At 42.0% G+C, this 22,160-nt stretch overlaps 2 protein-coding genes across 5 annotated transcripts in view; both read left to right on the forward strand.

Annotated features, from left to right (window-relative positions):
- SMIM14 (small integral membrane protein 14) overlaps nt 1–4,504 on the forward strand; it is a 56,843-nt gene extending 52,339 nt beyond the window's left edge. Inside the window, exon 5 of the mRNA XM_007522784.3 lies at nt 3,165–4,504. Coding sequence (XP_007522846.1) covers nt 3,165–3,197 — 33 coding nt within the window. The 3' untranslated portion in view covers nt 3,198–4,504. The remainder of the gene's footprint in view (nt 1–3,164) is intronic.
- A 5,460-nt stretch (nt 4,505–9,964) lies between these two features.
- The window catches only part of UGDH (UDP-glucose 6-dehydrogenase), a 102,834-nt gene continuing 90,638 nt past the window's right edge, over nt 9,965–22,160 (forward strand). For 2 of the 4 annotated variants that reach the window (XM_060188199.1, XM_060188200.1), the window contains exons 1-2: nt 10,301–10,895; nt 18,195–18,363. In XM_060188199.1, coding sequence (XP_060044182.1) covers nt 18,202–18,363 — 162 coding nt within the window. In that variant the 5' untranslated portion in view covers nt 10,301–10,895; nt 18,195–18,201. Of the gene's footprint in view, nt 10,092–10,298; nt 10,896–16,394; nt 16,473–18,194; nt 18,364–22,160 lie in introns of those variants that run through there. The other 2 variants (XM_060188202.1, XM_060188201.1) reach the window with 2 other exon arrangements.

Raw genomic sequence — 22,160 nt, forward strand, 5'->3', positions numbered from 1 at the left:
AACCTTAGGCATACAAGTCCAAGCACTCAGGACCAATAATCAGAATAAATAAATAACATAACATAACTTTAAAATTAATCCCCAAGGGGCCAGGCAGTGGCGCATCTGGTTAAGTGCTCACATTACAGTGTGCAAGGACCCAGGTTCAAGCCCCTGCTCCCCACCTGCAGGGGGAAAGCTTCAGGAGTGGTGGGTGAAGCAGGGCTGCGGGTGTCTCTCTGTCTCTTGCCCTCTCTATCTCCCCTCCCCTCAGTTTCTCTGTATATATCCAATAATACATTTAAAATATAAAATAAAATCAATTCCCATCTTTATTCACAAATGAAACCTCAAAAAAGACCCACAGCAGTATTTCTCAGACCTCAGTCCCATCACTCCTCAGTTCTGTCTACCTCACAGTTCATCCTTCTCCTAAATGGACACTGAGGCGCCTGTCTGGCTAGATACTGTTATCCTGTCCTGCTTCCTTCAAACTCCTTCCCCCATTCTGTATTTTCTAGGTCATCTGATCAGGTCACATAGCAGGACTCATTCTTGCTGAGAGATCTTCATAGGCATGATTATAGCATCTTTAGGGCCTTGCCAATGAAAAATACGATTGTGTCCCAACAAACTCGAAGTGCTGTTTTTAATATAACTTCCATTAAAGAATTTTTTTCACTCATTTTCAAAACCAATATTTTTATTTTCTATTTATTTGGAAATTATCTCTGAAAATGTATGATGGGTGCCTTGGAGGTACAGAGTAGATAGAGTGCCAGATTTGCATGGGAGCAGTTCCAAGTTCAGTCCCTAGCATTGCATTTACCAGAGTGATGGTCTGGTTCTCTGTCTCTCTTATGTTAATACACACACACTCACACACACACATCCTGTGTGTGTGAGAGATGGATTCACATGTTGAATTACTCCACCAATTCTATTCTCCAACATTCTCCATATAGAATTACTGAAATAATTATATCTTTACCCAATTTTTTAAAAAAATATTTCTTTATTCCCTTTTGTTGCCCTTGTTTTATTGTTGTTGTTATTGTTGTCATCGTAGTTGGATAGGACAGAGAGAAATGGAGAGAGGAGGGGGAGAGAAAGATAGTTCACCACCTGTGAAGCAACTCCCCTGCAGGTGGGGAGCCGGGGGCTGGAACCTGGATCCTTGCGCTGGTCCTAGCGCTTTGTGCCACATGCGCTTAACCCATTGCGCTACCGCCTGACTTCCCCCCCCGTCTTGTTTTTAAATACTAGAAAGATCAGTCAGAATTATAAGACTAAAATCTTATAAGGAGAAAGCAAACGTGCAATATTAATCAGACCTATTTGTTTTTAGGTGTATAACATTTAGAAATGTAGCATACTAACTTTAATTTTAAAAAAGGAATTGGGCCTGGCAGTAGTGTACCTAGTTAAGCACATACAATACAGTGTGCAAGTTCAAATCCCTGGTCTTCTCGCGTGTGTGTGTGTGAATTTAATGAGCAGTGAAGCAGTGCTGTGGGTGTCTTTCTTTTCCTCTCCCTTTCTGTCTCTCCTTTCCCTCTCAATTTCTCTCATCTCTATTCAATAAATAAATAAATAAATAAATAAATAAATAAATTGATGGAATTGCAGCCACGGAGGTGATAATGCCATAGCTAAAGTGTTGGACCTAAGAGCATGAGGTCCCAAGATTAATCTCCAGCATTCCATGTACCACAGTGATGGCTCTTGCACTTGCTCTCAAGTGTGTGAAGTCTCTCTAATAAATTAATAATAAAAAAAAATCTTAAAGAGAGGAGTGAGTGGTGGTACATCTGGTAGAACACATGTATTATAAAGCTCAAAGATCTGCATTCAAGCCTCCAGTCCCCACCTGCTCAAGGGAAGGCTTCATGAGTGGTGAAGCAATGCTGCAGGTCTCTCTCCTTCTCAATTATTATCATCATTATTATTATTATTTTAAAATACTTATTTATTATTCCCTTTTTGTTGCCCTTGTTTTTTTATTGTTGTAGTTATTATTAATGTTGTTGAATAGGACAGAGAGAAATGGAGAGAAAGATAGACACCTGCAGACCTGCTTCACCGCCTGTGAAGTGACTCCCCTGCAGGTGGCGAGCCAGGAGCTCGAACCAGGATCCTTAAGCTGGTCCTTGTGCTTTGTGCCACGTGCGCTTAACCTGCTGCGCTACCGCCTGACTCCCAATTATTATTATTATTATTATTATTATTATTTTCCTCCTCCAGGGTTATTGCTGGGCTCGGTGCCTGCACCATGAATCCACCGCTCCTGGAGGCCATTCCCCCCCCCTTTTGTTGCCCTTGTTGTAGCTTCGTTGTGGTTATTATTATTGCCCTTGTTGACGCAATTCGTTGTTGGATAGGACAGAGAGAAATGGAGAGAGGAGGGGAAGACAGAGAGGAGGAGAGAAAGACAGACACCTGCAGACCTGCTTCACCGCCTGTGAAGCGACTCCCCTGCAGGTGGGGAGCCGGGGGCTCGAACCGGGATCCTTACGCCGGTCCCTGCACTTTGTGCCACATGTGCTTAACCCACTGCGCCACCGCCCGACCCCCCTATTATTATTTTTAACAGGAAATTGCAGGTAGGGAGCTGGACCAGCAACAGGTAGGGTGTATGTAGGACTTGTATGTTGAAGGTCCTGAGTTTGATCCGTGAGACCACTCATCTGCCATAATCATGATCTGATGCTGCCTTCCAGCCTCTTCATCTAATAAGTAAATGTGGTTTTGGTTTTTTCAGTTTTCAGTAATTTTTAAAAATTTTAAAAAATATTTATTTTTCCCTTTTGTTGCCCTTGTTGTTTTATATTGTAATTGTTATTGATATTGTTGTTGCACTACTCAGTTCTGGTTTATGGTGGTGTGGAGGACTGAACCTGGGACTTTGGAGCCTCAGGCATGAGAATCTCTTTGTATAACCATTATGCTACCTACCCCTGCCCCCACAATTTTCCTTTCTTTTCCATACCACAGTGAAGAATAAGACAGAGATTCTGTTACTTTATTGTCTACTTATACAAATATATAGAGTAAGAGTCCAAATGTGTACATGGTTTAGGATGGGAGTGTGTGGGACGTTGTTACTCAGTTCTTATTATATGGGTTAGATTGACTACAGAAGGATTTAAGAAATCATTTCATAACGTGTCTCTTTCTAATGCCAGGGACAAGATCCACCAGCCCCTCCTGTGGACTAACTTTGTGATAAGGGAAGCAAAAATTGTTAACACCGTGCACGACCACATGAACGAAATGACCAGAGTACTCTTAACCCCATTAGAACTGTTTTTCCTTTTGCATCTGCAATATGGGATGGTATTGGTTTCATGAGCTTCTAGAAATTTCACTTGCAAGCTTATTACTGCTTTCTGTGTTATCACCATTCCTATTTACAGTTTATTTGAGTAAATGATTATATTAAAAAAACTATATGGGGCCTCTTTAGTTATCTTAAACTTAAACATTCCACTCATTCTATTTGTAACTGTGACCATGACTTTTATCATTATTTTGACCCGTTTGAGATCTCTGCATTTAAGTATCTTACATTTAGTTTTAATAGGTTTTAAGATTGATTTTTATTCATAAGGTATTTGTAAAGTTATTTGGGGTTGTCTGAAGGAAAATTAGAGCCACACTGTATTTATATATGCCTTGCTCGTCTGTTCGTTCATGGGTAGCCGTTTTCTCTAGTACTTTGAACTGGCAAAATTTGAAATTTTTTGCAGATGATGACCGAAATCTGTATCAAACAGTAGTACTGGCTTACATGGTTAGAAAAGGAGACAAAAAATATATGAAATAGTTGTTTCACTAAGTTTTTTTTACTCCCATTAAAAATGCCTAACAAGGAAACTTTAAATAAGAAACACAATTTAAATATGGTAGATTTACAGTCCATTAACATTTGTAATCCACTGCTCATAAGAGGAGGAAAAAAATGTTTATTTTCTTCCTGTGTGATGTAATCTGTACAGCAATAATTTAAGATATAATTTATTTTAAAAGGGGTACCTCTCAGGAAGCTTGTTTTCTGTTGTAACACTTCCCTGTTAAGTGAAATTATTTTGAAACTTGGGGGAGCTTGGTTACTGACATTTGCGTCTTTTCTTTTTCTTCTGACTTGACAAATACTAAATGGTTTTTTGATAAATTCTGAAGGGAAAAGAAAACGAAAACCAGTCAGGCATCTTTTTCATACACTTTATCTCATCCTTGTTTGGTAATGAGTAGGATCGGTAGGGGAGAAACATTAAGTAAAAATTTGAGACGTATACTACAAAGTAAAAGGCTGTGTTGTTTTTGCTCACTTACAATGGCATAAGAAAGTTCTGGAATTTTTCCCTAACAAATGATTGCAGATGATTTGTGGGGGCTAGCAGATACTTCACTATCAATGTAAGGGTTCCCCCCCCCCCACCTCACCACCAGTCTGTCTAGCCTTTTCACTGTATAAGTCTAAGGAATTACTTGTATGATTTGAATAAACTTCTATATCATTGTGCTTTTTAATAGTTTCTGACACAGTTGTGCGTTGCTTGGAGGATCATTCCCCTCACTTTACCATGACTGTACTCTAAGGCCGTAAATATGGTTTGGAGTTAATGTCAATAAATGATTTAATATAGACTGCTTGCATTCCCCTGTGCATCTTGACTTTGTGCTCAATTTCCTGAAATAACAACCAATTCTTAATCACTTTTGGTAGTTGAAGGATAACCTAGCACAGGTAAGTCAGTCCTAGACTAATAAGCATTATAGAGTTAAGGTTTTTCCTCTTGCTGTGGCTTACTGGAAGCCTTCCCAGTTGTATATATTAAAGTATTTAAAGTAGAAAAGGCAAGAATGGCACACAGGGAGCAAGATCCCTATACGCAGTCTTTCTCTTCCCCGGCCCACTGGACACTGAAGGCTTGCACATATATCTTAACAGCCTGCTCTCTAAGCAGTTAGAAAACCAGTCTCTGGCAAAGATACTGATGTATTCACTCAACTTACAATATTATTCACAAATAATAAAAAATTGGTTTTGGTTGAATAATTAGTGATCACATAGGAACAAAATGGTTAGTGTTAGCAAGAGACATGGAATTCTGGTTTCTTATTCATAACTGGTCATTTCTGTTACATGTACTTGACATTGTATCTAGAATACTAACCTTTTCTAATATGGACCATCTAATTAGTAACAAAAGTTCTTAGTAATCTTTTTTTTTTTTTTAATTTGCTTATAACATTTCTTTGCATTTCTCATGGTATAGAATCTAACTTGTAATTCATATTATTCTATTTAAGTATAAAATTTACATGTGACCTTTTATTGAGCACACTTATTAATTACTTGGCTTATAAATAGTCACCTGAACTGTGCTATAATTATTTTTAAATATGGAAGAAATACAAAGATTCACATTGTGATTGTTTGGCTCTTAAACATTCCACAAATGTCACAGCTTATTTTGTTAGTCATTTAATGTTTTATGCAAAATATTTTGCTTCCCGTATAGAAAAAGTTAACATTGTATAGTGAAAGATTTTACCACATATCTAGCCAAGCAGTATTCCATGGTTGCAAGTCATACTTTAAACAAATTGAAGAAATTTTCTGAATTAACTATTTATAGCTATTCCATGGTCTGATTTTAGTATTTTTGTAGCATGTATTATAACCATGCATATGGAATTACCAATATCTTACATTTTCAGTAGAAGCTTGGAAATCTATCTGAATTTAAATGAATATATGCTAGAATTTTACCAGCTCAGATTAAAACTTGGAGAACTTGAGAGTTTACAGTTAACGGTTAAGTTCTTGTTGCAATAATAGGCTTAGTCTTAAGTATATTTTTGAAAGAGAAATCATGTATTCAATATTTGTTACCATGTCTGATGATTACTTTATTAAAATGGCCATGTGGTATGCTGAATGTTAAATGATGTTTTTAAATGTTTAAATCATGCCAAACAAATCATATCTGTGCCACCCAGGGTTTATTGTAACCTTTAATGAGTACTTGGATTGGGAAAAAGGGCTTGTACTATGCACTTTTTATTAATGAATAAATAGAAAATGTTACACTTACTGTTTTCTGTTTGACTTTTGTGGGAAGAGAAGCATATTTTTGTTTAGTAAAATGTTAACATCCTTTATTAAAATTTCTTTGTAAAACTTTTTATCCCTAACTAAAGACATTCCTAAGAAAGAACTTTAGATTACAAGAATAATATTTATATAAAGAAACAGTATGGTGGTCTGGGAGGTGGTGCAATGGATAAAGCATTGGGCTTTCAAGCATGAGGTCCTGAGTTCAGTCCCCGGAAGCACATGCACCACAGTGATGTCTGGTTCTTTCTCTCTCTTCTATCTTTCTCATGAATAAATAAATAATCAGTATGTAGTCAGTATTCAGAAATAGGGATTCTATGTTCTCTAAGAAATTATATCATGATTACATTTGTTCTGTTTTATCTTTTACCTAAAAATAATAGTCATTAGAGATTAGTTGTTGTTTTTTAAAGATTTTATTTATTGAGGGCTGGATGGTGGCACACTGGATTAAGTACACATAGTACTAAGTGCAAGAACCCTCATAAGTATCCCATTTCAAGCCCCTGGCTCCCCACCTGCAGGGGGTCACTTCACAAGCAGTGACGCAGGTCAGCAGGTGTGTCTGTCTCCCTCTCTATCTTCCCCTTCCAATTTCTCTTTCATATCAAAAAAAAAAAAAAAAAAAGAAGGGAGTTGAGCGGTAGCACGTGGCGCAAAGCGCAAGGACCAGCCTAAGGATCCCAGTTTGAGCCCCTGGCTCCCCACCTGCAGGGGAATTGCTTCACAGGTGGTGAAGCAGGTCTGCAGGTGTCTTATCTTTCTCTCCCCCTGTCTTTCCCTCCTCTCTCCATTTCTCTCTGTCCTATCCAACAACAAGGACATCAATAACAACACAATGCTACGACAATAAAACAATAAGGGCAACAAAAGGGAATAAATAAATATTTTTTTAAAAAAAATGGCCACAGGAGCAGTAGATTCATGCTGCAGGCACTGAGCCCCAGCAATAACCCTGGAGGCAAAAAAAATGTTTAAAGATTTTATTAATGAGAAAGATAGGAGATAGAGTCAGACATCACTCTGGTTCATGTGCTGTCTGGGGTTGAACTCAGGACTTCATGCCTGAGAGTCTAATCCTTTATTCACTGTGCTCCCTCCCAGACCACAAGACTAGTTTTCAAGCATCCCCCCCTCCAAAAAAAAAAAAAAAAAAGCTAGAAATGAACTGTACTGAGCAAAGCCTAAAGGTGAAAGTTGCTTTTGTTCTGTGACTTGAAATGCATCTAGGTAATAAGTATAATTAACACCCATATTCTGTGCAAATGATGACAATGTACTGGTATGATTTGTTACTTAAGATAGAAAGTTGGATATTTTCTATTTTTCACATTTATTTATTGGATAGAGACAGCCAGAAATTGAGAAATAATGGGGTGACAGGGAAAGAGACAGAGACACCCGCAGCACTGCTTCACCACTCACAAAGCCATCCCCCTACAGGTGGGGACTGGGGACTCAAACCTGGGTCCTTGTGTACTGTAACATGCACTCAGGTGTGCCACCACCTGGACCCAGAAAGGTATTTTCTGAAGAGAATGATTTAAATATTTGTCATGCACACATCAGTGTCTATGGGACGCCCCAGTAAAGCTGTCATTTTTTTTTTTGCCTCCTGGGTTATTGCTGGGGTTCGGTGCTAGCATTATGAACCCACGGCTCCTGAGGCATTTCCTTCTTCCTTCTTTCCTTCCTTCCTACCTTCCTCCTTCCCTCCCTCCCTTTCCTTCCTCCCTTTTTTTCTTCCCCCTTTTATTTTTTATTTTATTTATTCCCTTTTGTTGCCCTTGTTTTATTGTTGCTGTTATTGATGCCGTTGTGGTTGGATAGGACAGAGAGAAATGGAGAGAGGAAGGGAAGATGGGGAGAGAAAGATAGACACCTGCAGACCTGCTTCACCACCTGTGAAGTGACTCTCCTGCAGGTGGGGAACTGGGGGCTCGAACTGGGATTTTTATGCTGGTTCTTGCGCTTTGCATCACCTGCATTAACCCACTGCGCTACAGCCCTACTCTCCCCCCCCCTTTTTTATTTGATATGACAGAAATTGGGGGGGAGAGAAAAAGACTGACACTTGCAGACCTGCTTCACTGCTTGTGAGGCGTCCCCGCTGCAGGTGGGGAGCAGAGGCTCAAACCTGTCCTTGCACGATCCTTGCAGACAGTACTATGTGCATTTAACTGGGTGCCTGCCTGTCCGGCCCCTAACTTTTTCAATAAATGGCTCTGCAATACTAGTTTTCCTTACAGAAGAATGAGATTTTATTTATTTTTTGCCACCAGGTTTATTGCTGGGGTTCTGTGGCAGCACACGTGGTAACTCGTGTGCTCAACTGGGTGCACCACCGCCTGGCCACTCGGAGAATGAAATTTTAATAAAATTATGTTTATCTCCTGAAATCTTGTCTGATGCTTTTCTCAGTTCAGAATTTCAATTTTTACAGTTTTGAAAGCTGGAGTCATGGGGGCCTAGGTGGTGGCACACCTGCTTAATCGCACATATTACCAACCTTAAGGACTCCTTCACCCCTGCAATGGGTCTGCTTCACAAGCTGTGATGCAGTTCTACAGGTGTCTTTTCTCTACCTCTCTCCATCCTCTCTCAATTTCTCTCTGTCCTTGCTAATAAAAAAAAAGAAAGAAAGTAGCTGTCAGGAGCAGTGTATTTGTAGTGCTGGCACTGAGCCTCAGGGATAATCCTGGTGGCACTTTTAAAAAGAGTTACAAATGGAAAGGAAAAAAGTGGAGTTAGCAATGGGATCAGTCTTCTCCATGGAGGGACTGAGATAACATAATGGTTATGTCTGAGGCTCTGAGGTCCCAGGTTCAATCCCTTACACCACAATAAGCCAGAGGTGGGCAGTGTGCTCTAGTTAAAAAAAAATTCATTTTCCATATCTCTTTCCAAACATGGACTATATCATTCGGTAAACATTTAAGTATTTATAAAGATTAGTTTTATCTTTTAAGAGGGATGACTCGGGGGTCAGGCGGAGCGAAGTGAGTTGAGCGCACAAGGTGGCCTGGGGAGATCACTCAGCAGTCATTTCACAGGTGCATGAAATCTTGGGAAAGGGAAGGAAGCAAGAAAGGAAAGGAGGGAGGGGAAAGTATGGTTGGTATCATGAAAATGTTTTTACTTCCTGACTATCAGAATTGTCCGTCCAGGATCCAATATTGACCCATTCTAGCTAGTATTGGCATTTTGAATTAACTTGAGAGCCTTTGACTGTTCGGAAAATTATAATTATTACCAAGATGCTACCAAAGTATGTGGATACTATAATAAATTGTTGAATTCAAAAGGACAAACAAAAAATAGTATAAAAGCTAAGTAGGCACTGCATGTGGTTTTCATTAATGAACAGATCTTAAAAAAAAAAAAACAATCCTATCAACAATCCACAACAAGCTGTGTTGAATCAGCATCAAGATTCAACAGCTTTGCATCAAGTTATCATGTCCTCTCAAGTATACGGTCATCTAGATATTTTAACACACTTCTCTAAGCGTCCAGTCACTTTCCTCGTGACGTATTTAGAATGATCTTCGACTTCAAGTCCAGATTCTGTCAACTTGATGCAGTTCTTTGTAAGGGAAACAAAAAAGTCAAGGCTGATATATAAAGAGGAGCAAAGCCATCCTCGCTCAAAAGTGGGGCAGGCCTTAGGCCAGCTGCACTCTTCCTCTCCGCAAGTTAGGCATGACGAGTGTCTGGAGGGTGTGGGCCGCTTCTCCCCCCAGGGACCCATCTGGGCGGCGGCGCGAAGTGGTCCAGCCCAGACAGGCCTCAGCATCCTCCAGACGTGAGGCGCTGCGGCTCTTCCCAGCAGCGACGGGTCTGACTAATAAACCTCAGGCGGCGGGCACGAAGGGCGCGGCAGACCCAGGGGTCTGGAGGGCGTGAGGCGAGAAGGAAGCGTCTGCCACGTCAGACCCGCAGGGTCTACGCACCCAAAGCACGACGCCAGCCCTCCAGATGCGAAGTGTGTGTGTGTGTGAGAGAGAGAGAGAGAGAGAAAGAGAAAGAGGGGGAGGGAGAGGGGGAGAGGAGAGGGGTAGGGGTGTGTGGTGTGTGTGTGTGGTGTGTGTGGTGTGGTGTGTGTGTGTGTGTGTGTGTGTGTGTGTGTGTGTGTGTGTGTGTGTGTGTGTGTGTGTGTGTGTGTCGGGGGGCGGAGGGAAGAACAGGAAGGAAGCCGGAACCTTCCGGTTCCCTTGGTCGTAGCCCGGCTCAGGCTGATGAGGCGTGAACATAGCACCACCTGGGTGTGGAGCGACAGCCAGCACTAAAACAGAGGAAGAGCGGCGGGAGCCAGATATCTGAGATGCGCCTGGGACTGCGGGGCCCACCGAGCCGGGATAGGACCTAGACGCACACGCATGACGCCCAGCCCAGCGGAGACGTCGAGCTGGCCAGAGCCGATTGGTTCAGACTCACCTAGGGGCGTGGCCACTCAGGGTCGGTCTCACTAGGCCCCGCCCCCGGCTAAATAACCCCAGGCCATCAGGAAATAGGGGCGGGCCCTTGGCCTGGAGTGCAGGGAGGTGGAGCTGAGATGCCGTGGATGGCAGAGCTGGGGAGGGTCTGGCTGCGGCGAAATGCCGCCTCCCCCTTCTCGGGCTGGAGCCTTTAAATACGGGCCGGGGCCCGGGACTCCGGGTGCGGCGCTGGGCAATCTGCCGGAGGTGTGTGCTGTAACGGGACATCAGGCACTGCAGCTCGGCCCAGAGCGAGGAGCTGCCGGAGCCGAGAGGATAGGAGCGGCTGCAGTGCTCGGGGCTTGACGTGGGTAAGCGTCTGACCCGGGCTGGCACCTCTGCCTGGTCGGATGCTCCGGAGTCCCGGCAGGGTGGGCAGGGAGCCGGGGTGAGAGGGTGTGCACGCTGCTCTGGGGCTTCCCAGCTCACCACGACCCACCCTCTTCCCACCTCCTCTTTGGGGCTCAGGGCGGGAACTGCCTGGCGAGTCTGCTGTCCTGATCTGCTTTCATCCTACTTTGTGATTGGAAACAGAGTCCTCAAATGCAACCTTCCCTCCCACCCCCACCCCCACCCCCATCCCCACAACCTCTAAGGGCTGAGCGTCCACCCAGGGAAGTGAATGGCCCTCTGCTTGGGGACCTGGTCTGATCCGAGTCACAGCCTTTTGTTTGTGTTTGGAGTCTGCTCACCTGGAGCTCTGCTGCTCTTCCCCACTGGCTGCCCTTCTCAAGAAACTCAAGAGAAAACAAAGCCTTTGAGGGTGCAGTCCTAAGGCAGTCTATCATGACATCTGTGTGCACTGTCCTGGGACCCTTTGTTGGCCGTCCCGCCATATAATTGCTCTTACTTCCAATCAGGGAAGGCCATTCCTGGGTGCTTCAGAGGATCACGTTTATGTGGTATCTTGAAAGATTATATCTTCGGTATATATATATATATATTTGAGTAGGTGTGGAATTCTGGTATGTAGAAAAAAGATTCACCGGTAGGGAGCTATTTACAGATTTACAGAGAAGTAGTGTCCATTCACTAACCTCAAACACAGTGAGGCTTTTCTTCAAATCCTCTTAAGAGTAGGAGAACAGTAGTCTGGTCTGTTTCTTCGGGGGACTTCTGGAAATGAAAGAACTGATTGTTTGCTCTGAGATGTGCTTGTTGGTGCCCAGCATCCAGATTAAGGTAAATAAATTGCAGAGAACCTTCACTGAAAAGATCTTATTTCTTCTCCAATTGCTGCATAAAACCCGTAAGGAATTAGCATAGTCCAATTTCCTTCTCACTATTTCCACAGCTTTGCATGATACCCTTTCAGTGGAACATTAGTACTTTCTTTCACTCTGATTATTTTCATTAGTTAGGTCACCTTTTAGTATTTAATTTTTTTGGAAATAAGTAAGATGATATTTGAAGTTGCTGTCTTCAGCTATGTGGCCCACTACCTTAGCTGTTGGCTAAGTATGCAGTTTACTGAAGAGGTTTGGGGATACAGGGAGAATATTCAGTGCAGATTATAGTAGGACCTTTTATATTTGTTGACTGTGTCTTTTAGGTCAAAATAATAATGCTGAATTTGTTTTTAAGAATAATCTAGAAGATGGTTCCCATGCATGCACTAAGGACCTACCTACCGCTCCTTGTGGTTCTTTCCTTTTTCTCTGTTTTATATTTAGTTTGCTTTATTTTAATGAGAGATAGATAGACAGACAGACCAGAGTGCTGCTCAGCCGTGGCTTACAGTGGTACAAAGGATTGAACCTGGGACTTTGGAACTTCAGATATGAAAGTTGTTTTGCATAACCATTATGATATCTCCCCTATTTCCCCCCACCACCACAGAAGTTTATTTTACTTATTAATGAGAGAATCAGCATCACTGTGGCATATGTAATGGTGGGATCAAACTGGGACTTCATGCTTGTAAGTCCAGCACTCTGTCCGCTGCACAGCCTCCTGACTATATGGCTTCCCTGCCTCAGAAAGAAAAGAATATCCTACTTATTCAGCATAACCCCTTGTAAGGGGGTTTTAGTCTTTTATCTGGAGAGGTTTATGTATCTCCTGTCTTGTGACTGCACTTTGCAAAATGCCATTTTATTGTTGTAAACAAATTATTTTGTTGGTGAGATAGCTGCTTGCTTTTTGATTGAAGTCAACAAGTCAGACTATTTAGGACCTGAATTCTGGCTTGTGTTACTAGCAGTGCAACTTTGGGTATGTTCCTGAATCAATCCCCAGATATATTACATGTAAAATGTAGGTATTAGAGCGGACGGTAGATAGCATAATAGTTATGCAGAGAGATTCTCATGCTTGAAGCTCCAAAGTCCCAGGTTCAATCCCTCACACTACCATGAGCCAGATCTGAGCAGTGCTCTGGTAAAAAAAAAAAAAAATAAATAAATAAATAAATAAATAAAATATAGGTACTAAAGATATTTATCTCATAAGACTGCAGTATGAATTAAGGCAGTACTATATTTTAGGGGACTGGGAGGTGACACAGAGAGTAGGATGCTGAACTTGGAATCATGAGGTCCCAAGATTGATCCCTGGCACATTAATTGACTATATTGCCTTGTAGAATTTAATCCATTACCGGGTGCAACTAACTCTTCTCATCTTTTAAGTCAGCTTGAAAATTACCTTAGAGGGCTGTGGAGACAACATAATGGTTATGCAAAAAAAAAAAAAAAGCCTTTCTTGCCAGAGATACCAAAAGTCTCATGTTTAATCCCTAGCACCACCATAAACCAAATCTGAGTAGTGCTCTGGTTAATAATCATTCGATATCACCTTAGAAAATTCTTCTAAGCTGGGAGTCGGGCTGTAGCGCAGCGGGTTAAGCACAGGTGGCGCAAAGCACAAGGACCGGCATAAGGATCCCGGTTCAAACCCCGGATCCCCACCTGCAGGGGAGTCGCTTCACAGGCGGTGAAGCAGGTCTGCAGGTGTCTATCTTTCTCTCCTCCTCTCTGTCTTCCCCTCCTCTCTCCATTTCTCTCTGTCCTATCCAACAACGACAACAATAATAACTACAATAAAAAAACAACAAGGGCAACAAAAGGGAATAAAATAAAATAAATAAAATTAAAAAAAAAGAAAAAGAAAATTCTTCTAAGCTGTCTAAAGTAGAATTTTCCCCACAGTCAATTAATTTCTCTCTCCCCCTTCACAGCCACTTGTTTATTTCCTTTATATGAAACAGGTCACAACTACCATTATAATGCTTTAGTGCTTTCCAGTTAGAATATAACTTTATTTTATATATATTTATTTTATTTTAATGAGAAAGAGTAAACAGAGACAAAGATGCTAAGAGGGAGAAAGAGACAGGAACACTGCTCAGTTCTGGCTTATGGTGGTGCTGGGGATTGAGCCTGGGACCTCAGAGCCTCAGGCTTAAAAGGCTTTTGAGTGGTCCGGGAGGTGGCACAGTGGATAAGGAATTGGACTCTCAAGCATGAGGTCCTGAGTTCAATCCCTGGCAGCACATGTACCAGAGTGATGTCTGGTTCTTTCTCTCTCTCCTCCTATCTTTCTCATTAATAAATAGGTAAAATCTTAAAGAAAAGAGAAAAAAAGAATAATTTTTTTAAATAAAAAAGGCTTTTGCATGACCATTATGCTATCTACCCAGCCCTAGAATATAACTTTATAAGGGTGGGAACTGTATCTATCATGTGTACTATTGTATCCACAGTATGTAGAATATTGGCGACTGTTACACAGTATAGTAGTTAACAAGACTTTCAGTTGAATCAGTCTCTCAATAAATTGCTAAATACTTGAATGTTGGGACCTTTCTCTTTAATGCCCAAATTCTTAACTGTGCCCACACATTAAACCATTAAATTGGCAATATTAATGTTTCATGAAGGAAAACAGAGGACTAGACCTGGAGTAAGTTGAAGCACGCTTTCTGAAGCTAAATGCTGTTTCTATTTAGAAGTAGAAACAGTTGCGGCTTGGAGGTGATGTAGCGGCTTGGAGGTGATGTAGTGGCATGGGGTCCTGAGTTCCGTGCCAGAACGATGTTCTGGTTTTTCTCCTATTATTGACAAATAGTAAAAAGGAGGAGGAGAATTGGGGACATTGGCAGTGATGCTAGATACACATTTTTTTTCCACTTTATTGGATAGGGCAGAGAGAAATTCAGAGAGGAGGGGGACATAGAGGGGAGACAGAAAGATAGACACCTGCAGACCTACTTCACTGCTTGTGAAGTGTGCCTCCTGCAGGTGGGGAGCCGGGGGCTAGATCTGGATCCTTGCTTGGGTCTTTGCACTTGGTACTATGTGTGCTTAACTGGGTGTGCCACCACCCAGTCCCCCTGGAGACACATTTTTTTAATTTTTATTTTTTTTATTTAAGAAAGGAGACATTAACAAAATTGTAGGATAGGGGGGTACAACTCCACACAATTCCTGCCACCCAATCTCCATATCCCAACCCCTCCCCAGTAGCTTTCCCATTCTCTATCCCTCTGGGAGCATGGACCCAGGGTCGTTGTGGGTTGCAGAAGGTGGAAGGTCTGGCTTTTTAAAAATATTTTTTATTATTTATTCCCTTTTGTTGTCCTTGTTGTTTTATTGTTGTTGTTGTTGATGTTGGATAGGACAGAGAGAAATGGAGAGAGGAGGGGAAGACAGAGAGGGGAAGAGAAAGATAGACACCTGCAGACCTGCTTCACCGCCTGTAAAGCGACTCCCCTGCAGGTGGGGAGCCAGGGCTCCAACCGGGAACCTTACTCCGGTCCTTGCACCACATGCGTTTAACCCGCTGCGCTACCACCAGGATCCCACGTCTGGCTTCTGTAACTGCTTCCCCGCTGAACATGGGCATTGACTGGTCGATCCATACTTCCAGTCTGTCTCTCTCTTTCCCTAGTAGGGTGGGTCTCTGGGGAAGCTGAGCTCCAGGACACATTGGTGGGATCTTCAGTCTAGGGAAGCCTGGCCGGCATCCTGATGGCATCTGGAACCTGGTGGCTGAGAAGAGAGTTAACATACAAAGCCAAACAAATTGTTGAAGAATCATGGACCCAAAAGTTGGAATAGTGTAGACGAAGTGTTGGGGGGTACTCACTGCAAAATCTAGTGTACTACTGCTTTCAGGTATATATTTTGCCCTAGTTTATGGATATATTTGAACATATACTCTATCTCATGGAACCTGGTGTATATCTAGGTTTTGGGACTTTGTTAGGAAGTGAACCGCCTGGAATGGAATTAGAGAATACTATGAAAGGAAAGGTCTCACCTGAGTAATGAAGCTGAAGGGTTGTCATTCCACACCTGAAGTCTCTGGACACAGTCTGAGCTGAAGCATGTTGAGGTGGCACTCGTTGTGTTGATTAGGTTGCGATCGGCGGATGCAATATTATTTGATAAGAATTGGGAGAAGCATGTGGGAAAGTGGGCCCTACCCTAAGGTCCCAGGACGGGGAAGTTTAGGCTCTATAGTGGAGATGTGAGGGTCCTGCTACCTTAGGGTTCAAGAAGACAATGGATAGTTATTGTTAACATCACATTATTTGGTAATTGGGTTAACTTTGAGAAGTCCCTTTGTTAGACATACAATCAATTTTCCCCCCTAATATTAATTAGTGATTTATATGACTACAATTTAATAGGAGTGTACATAAACACCATTCCCATCACCAAAAGATTGTGTCCCATCCCACCCCCCCTGCCGGCCCAGGAAGCCGCATGTCCACCCTCCCCCTCACCACAGGGTTTTTACTTTGGTGCCCTACTTTGGAGACACATTTTTGATAAGCCTACTCAAGACAGCTGTCCCTTCCGCAGGTGGCAGCTTTTCAGGAAACATTCTCAGGAGCTTTGGTCAGATGACACTTGATCCTGAAAGTCTGTAGAGTAAACAAGGTGAGGACTGGTCAGTCACACATGCATCTCTGGTAGAATACACCTCTGAAGTATGAGCCTAAGTTTTTTTTAAAAATACTCTTTAAAAAAATATTTATTCATTCCCCTTTTTTGCTGCCCTTGTTGTTTCATTGTTGTAGTTCTTATTGTTGTTGTTATTGATGTCATTGTTGGATAGGACAGAGAGAAATGGAGAGAGGGGGAGAGAAAGATAGACACCTGCAGACCTGCTTCACCGCTTGTGAAGCGACTCCCCTGCAGTTGGGGGGTGGCTCAAACTGGGATGCTTACACAGATCCTTGCACTTTGCACCACCTGTGCTTAACCCACTGTGCTATATTTATTTATTCCCTTCTGTTGCCCTTGTTGTTTTATTGTTATAGTTATCATTATTGTTGTTATTGATGTTGTTGTTGGATTAGACAAAGAGAAATCAAGAGAGGAGGGGGAGAGAAAGACACCTACAGACCTGCTTCACTGCTTGTGAGGCGACCCCCCTGCAAGTGGGGAGCTGGGGACTCGAAAAGGGATCCTTCTGCCAGTCCTTGCACTTTGTGCCCTGAGCTTAACCTACTGTACATACCACCCAACTCCCAAGCCTAATTAAATATATATATATATATAAAGATAGATAGATAGATAGAGGAAGAGACCACAGCACCAAAGCTTTCTTCAATGCAGTGTGGGCTGAGATGACACCTGTGTCTTGCACATGGCAAAGCAGCCCACTATCCAAGTGAGCTATTTCACTGGCCCTGCATCCAATCTTAATCTCCATCATTCTAGTCTAAACCGGTTGTAAGGTTGATCTTTGTACACTAGCACTTATTTAAACAAAAACTGTACTTGTCACTAACCCTTGAACTTTCCCTCAGCAATCAAAGCTGCCCAGTATACTAAAGGTCTTACTAATGTTTTTGCTTCTTAAGCATCTGAATCTATTATAATATTTGTGGTTCTCCAGTAATACTATTTTTACCACACCTCCATGGTCATGTTAATGTAGTAAAGAGCAAGCTAGACCTTCCAATGGAAAATATATCTATATAATTTTTAAAAAGATTTCATTTACTTATTCATGAGAAAGATAAGAGGAGAGAGAGAAAGAACCAGACATCACTTTGGTATATGTGTTGCTGTGGATTGAACTTGGGACCTCATATTTGAGAGTCCAATGCTTTATTCACTGCTCCATTTCTCAGATATGTAAAAAATGTTCTCACTATTTCCACAGGTCTTAGTGAGTATGAATATTGGAAATGTTTTCAGGTATTTATCACCTAGACAGATTTTTTTTTTTATTTGCCTTCAGGGTTATTGCTAGGACTTGGTGCCAGCACTGTGAGTCCACTGCTCCTAGAGGCTATTCCCCCCATTTTTCTTGCCCTTATTATTGTTATTGTTGTTTTTGATGCCATTGTTGTTATATAGGACAGAGAGAAATGGAGAGAGGAAGGGAAGACAGACATGGGGAGAGAAAGATAGGCACCTGCAAACCTGCTTCACCACCTGTGAAGCGACCTCTGTGTAGGTGGGGAGCCGGGGACTCGAACCGGCATCCTTCTGCCGGTCCTTGCACTTTGCGCCACCTGTGCTTAACCCACTGCGCGACCGTCCTACCCCCACCTTGCTGGATTTTATAGAGTAAGATGAATGTGTAGTGTGATTGATTTAAGTTTTTCTGTTTTTGATGCTAGAGTAGTCTTGCTCTTTCCGTTCTAGCACAATCATGTTTGAAATTAAGAAGATCTGCTGCATTGGTGCTGGCTATGTTGGAGGACCCACGTGCAGTGTCATTGCTCATATGTGCCCTGAAATCAGGGTGACAGTTGTTGATGTCAATGAATCAAGAATCAACGCCTGGAACTCTCCTACCCTCCCCATCTATGAGGTAAACCATATTAAAGGAGTCTTTTTTCCCCCCTCCAGTTATTTGTTGTCATCAGATGATTTAGTGTTGGGCCAAAGAGCTAGCGCACTGTGTAGGATGTGTGCCTTGGCATGCATCCAACCCAGGCACGGGTCCTTACACCACACAGAGATGCTATAGTCCTAGAGAAAGCCCCGATGATGTGGTGTCTCTCTCGGTCTCTCTGCCTGACAGAAAAAGCAGCCCAGGAACCACACACTCATGAGGTCAGGATTCTGAAAAAAAAAAAGTAGATAATAACAATTATTAATATAAAACATATGATTGCAATGAAAAACCTAGACACACAGTGCTGTGAACATTATGCCAAGCATGCCTAGGGAAAGTGACTGGAAAGAAGTATATTACAATATTAATACTGGTTATGTTATTGTAGTGAGTTTAAAGGTAACTTTTTTCTTCTCTATTTTCTTTTTTTAATTATTTTTTTAAAAAAATATTTATTTTTTGGATAGAAGTTAAGAGGGAGGGAGATAGACACTAGCACTGCTTCACTACTTGTGAAGCTTCTCTGCTGCGGGTGGGGACTGAGGGCTTGGACCAGGGTCCTTGCGCTCTATAATGTATGCAGTTAACCAGGTGCACCACCACCTGCCCCTCTCTACTCTGTTTTCTAATTCACCTTCTAAGTATCATAGTTATCCTACTACAATAATAAAAGTATATAGTAATATATATGTGTGTGTGTGTGTATATATATATATATATATATATATTTTTTTTTTTTTTTTTAACCTCCAGGGTTATTGCTGGAGCTTGGTGCCTACACTACAAATCCACTGCTCCTGGAGGCCATTTTCTCCCCCATTTTGTTGCCCTTGTTGTTTTTATTGCTGTTGCTATTGTTGGATAGGACAGAGAGAAATCAAGAGAGGAAGGGAAGACAGAGGGGGAGAGAAAAACACTTGTAGACCTGCTTCACCCATCACTGCTTCCTGTAGGTGGGGAGCAGCAGCTCCAGCAGGGATCCTTATACCAGTCCTTGCGCTTTGAGTCCTGTGCGCCAAACCCTCTCCGCTACCACCACCCCCCATGTAAATATTCTTTTAACCAGAGTACTGCTCCACTTTGGCCTGTGGTGGTGCAGGGGAATTGAACTGGAGATTCAGAGCCTCAAGGATATAAGTATTTTGCATAACCATTATGGTATATCCCCTGCCCTATATAGTGGTAATCTGTAAAATTAAATAAGACCTTGAGTGTTTATGTTGCTCATATATTTACACCACTTTTGTTTTATTATACTTATGTAAGCCTTAGATGGAGAAATGCTATCTTTCGTATGCAATGTTAAGTGTCACAATTTTGTTTAATTGTAATTTCAAATTTTCTATGAATTTGGAGAGTTTATCTTATTTTTTCTAGACATTCTGGGTTACTTATAAGACTATTCAACTATAGTTCTTAGGTGTATTAGGCCTTTGGAAGTGAAGTATCAACAGTCTTATCTGTAAGATATGAAAGGCCTATGAAATACAGAAATCGAAGAAAAACCACCCATAGAGAGGTACTCAACATCACAGAAGTACTTATATTAGAATCAGACTCAAGAGTTGTAAAAATGTTTGTTTCTTCTTGCTTCTACCAGATGACCTGCCCATTACAGCTCTAAACAGAACTGTATTTCTATTTCTTGCAAGTATAACATTACTGTCATCTTTGGTTTTGGAGTAACTTAAACATTTTGGGTGGTTTGAGAGGTGGTGCAATAGATAAAGCACTAGATAAAGTATAAGGTCCTGAATTCAATCCCGAGCAGCACATGTACCAGAGTGATGTCTTGTTCTCTCTCTCTCTCTCTCTTCCTTTCTCATTGATACATAAAAAATTTGGGGGGAGGAGTTGGGCGGTAGCGCAGCGGGTTAAGCGCAGGTGGCAAAAAGCACAAGGACCGGCATAAGGATCCCGGTTTGAGCCCCCAGCTCCCCACCTGTAAGGTAGTCCCTTCACAGGCAGTGAAGCGGTCAGCAGGTGTCTATCTTTCTCTCCACCTTGTCTTCCCCTCCTCTCTCAGTTTCTCTCTGTCCTATCCAACAACGACATCAGTAACAACAACAATAATAACTACAACAATAAAACAACAAAATGGAATAAATAAATATTTTTAAAAATTTTATATTTATTTTCCCTCTTGTTGTCCTTGTTGTTTTTTATTGTTGTTGTAGTTACTATTGTTGTTGTTATTGGTGTCATCGTTGTTAGATAGGACAGAAAGAAATGGAGAGAGGAGGGGAAGACAGAGGGAGAGAGAAAGATACACCTGCAGACCTGCTTCACTGCTTGTGAAGTAAAAAAAAAGTTTTTTTTTAAATCACTCTTTGAAAAAACATTCTGGAAAGAAAATTTGATAAAGAATTTCCTAACTGGGTTAGGAGATAGTCTACCTAGAAGAGCGCACACTGGATTGTGCAAAACAAAAGGGGAAGATTCATTAAGTGGTGGAGTGGTATTCTGGTTCCTTCCCTTCTCTTTCTGCCTCTCTGTCTCCTCACTCTTTTTTTTTTTTTATTATCTTTTTTTTTTTAATTTTTTGTTTATTTATTGGATAGAGACAATAAGAAATCAAGAGGGTAGGGGAGATAGAGAGGGAGAGAGAGAGAGAGACACCTGCAACCCTGCTTCACCACTTGCAAAGCTTTCCTTCTGCAGGTGGGGACTGGGGGCTCGAACCCGGGTCCTTGTGCACCATAACATGTGCGCTCAACCAGGTGCACCACCACCCGGTCCCTATTATCTTTTTTTATTGTATGGAGACAGCCAGCCAGAAATCGAGAAGGTAGGGGAGACAGAGAGGGAGAGAGACACCTGCAGACCTGCTTCACCCCTTGTGAAGCTTTCCTCTTGCAGGGAACTGGGGACTGGCTGCTCGAACCCGGGTCCTTGAGCACTGTAACGTGTGCTCAACCAGGTGCGCCACCACCCGGTCCCTCTCCTTCTCATTCTATATCTGGAAAAACATTTGTATTATTCTGGGCTGCCTGGTAAGTCCAGGTTAAAATCCACCGGTCATGAAACTTCCCCTTTGCATGGTGCTTCCACGTGGTGACTGGAGGCCTGTAACCAGACACCCTCAAGCTTGGTAAATTGTTCACTTTGGCAATCGAGCTATCTCCCTGCCCCTTTTCTGATTCTTTTTTTCCCCCCATAGAGCATTGCTCAGCTTTGCTTTATGGTGTTGCTTAGGATTGAACCTGGGAACTTTGCTGCCTCAGACATCAAAATCTTTTTACATAACCATTATTCTACATCCCCAGCACCTGCTTCCACTCCATTTCTAACTTTGTTCTTTCTAATTTTTATTAGATAGGACAGATAGAAGTTGAGAGAGGAGGTGGAAATAGAGAGGGGTAGAGAAAGATAGACACTTGCAGACCTTCTTCACCACTCGAAAAGTGTCTCCCCTGTAGGTGAGGAGCCGGGGCTCAAGCCTGAGTCCTTGTGCGTGGTAATATGTGTGCTTAACCAGGTGTGTCACACCAGCTCTGCCCTTTCTAATTCTTGGTATGGATAATGGTAACATAACTGTGTTCGTTCACACGGAAAAATTGAACTCTGCACTTCTCTATACTAAGGTATAAGCATTTCCCTTCGATTTTTTTTGCTTCAGTTAGAATTTGATTTTTTTTTTATATTTATTTTATTTATTTATTCCCTTTTGTTGCCCTTGTTGTTTTATTGTTGTAGTCGTTGTTGGATAGGACAGAGAGAAATGGAGAGAGGAGGGGAAGACAGAGAGGAGGAGAGAAAGATAGACACCT

The sequence above is a fragment of the Erinaceus europaeus genome, chromosome 3, assembly GCF_950295315.1.
Source record: "Erinaceus europaeus chromosome 3, mEriEur2.1, whole genome shotgun sequence".
NCBI classification, from domain to species: Eukaryota; Metazoa; Chordata; class Mammalia; order Eulipotyphla; family Erinaceidae; genus Erinaceus; species Erinaceus europaeus.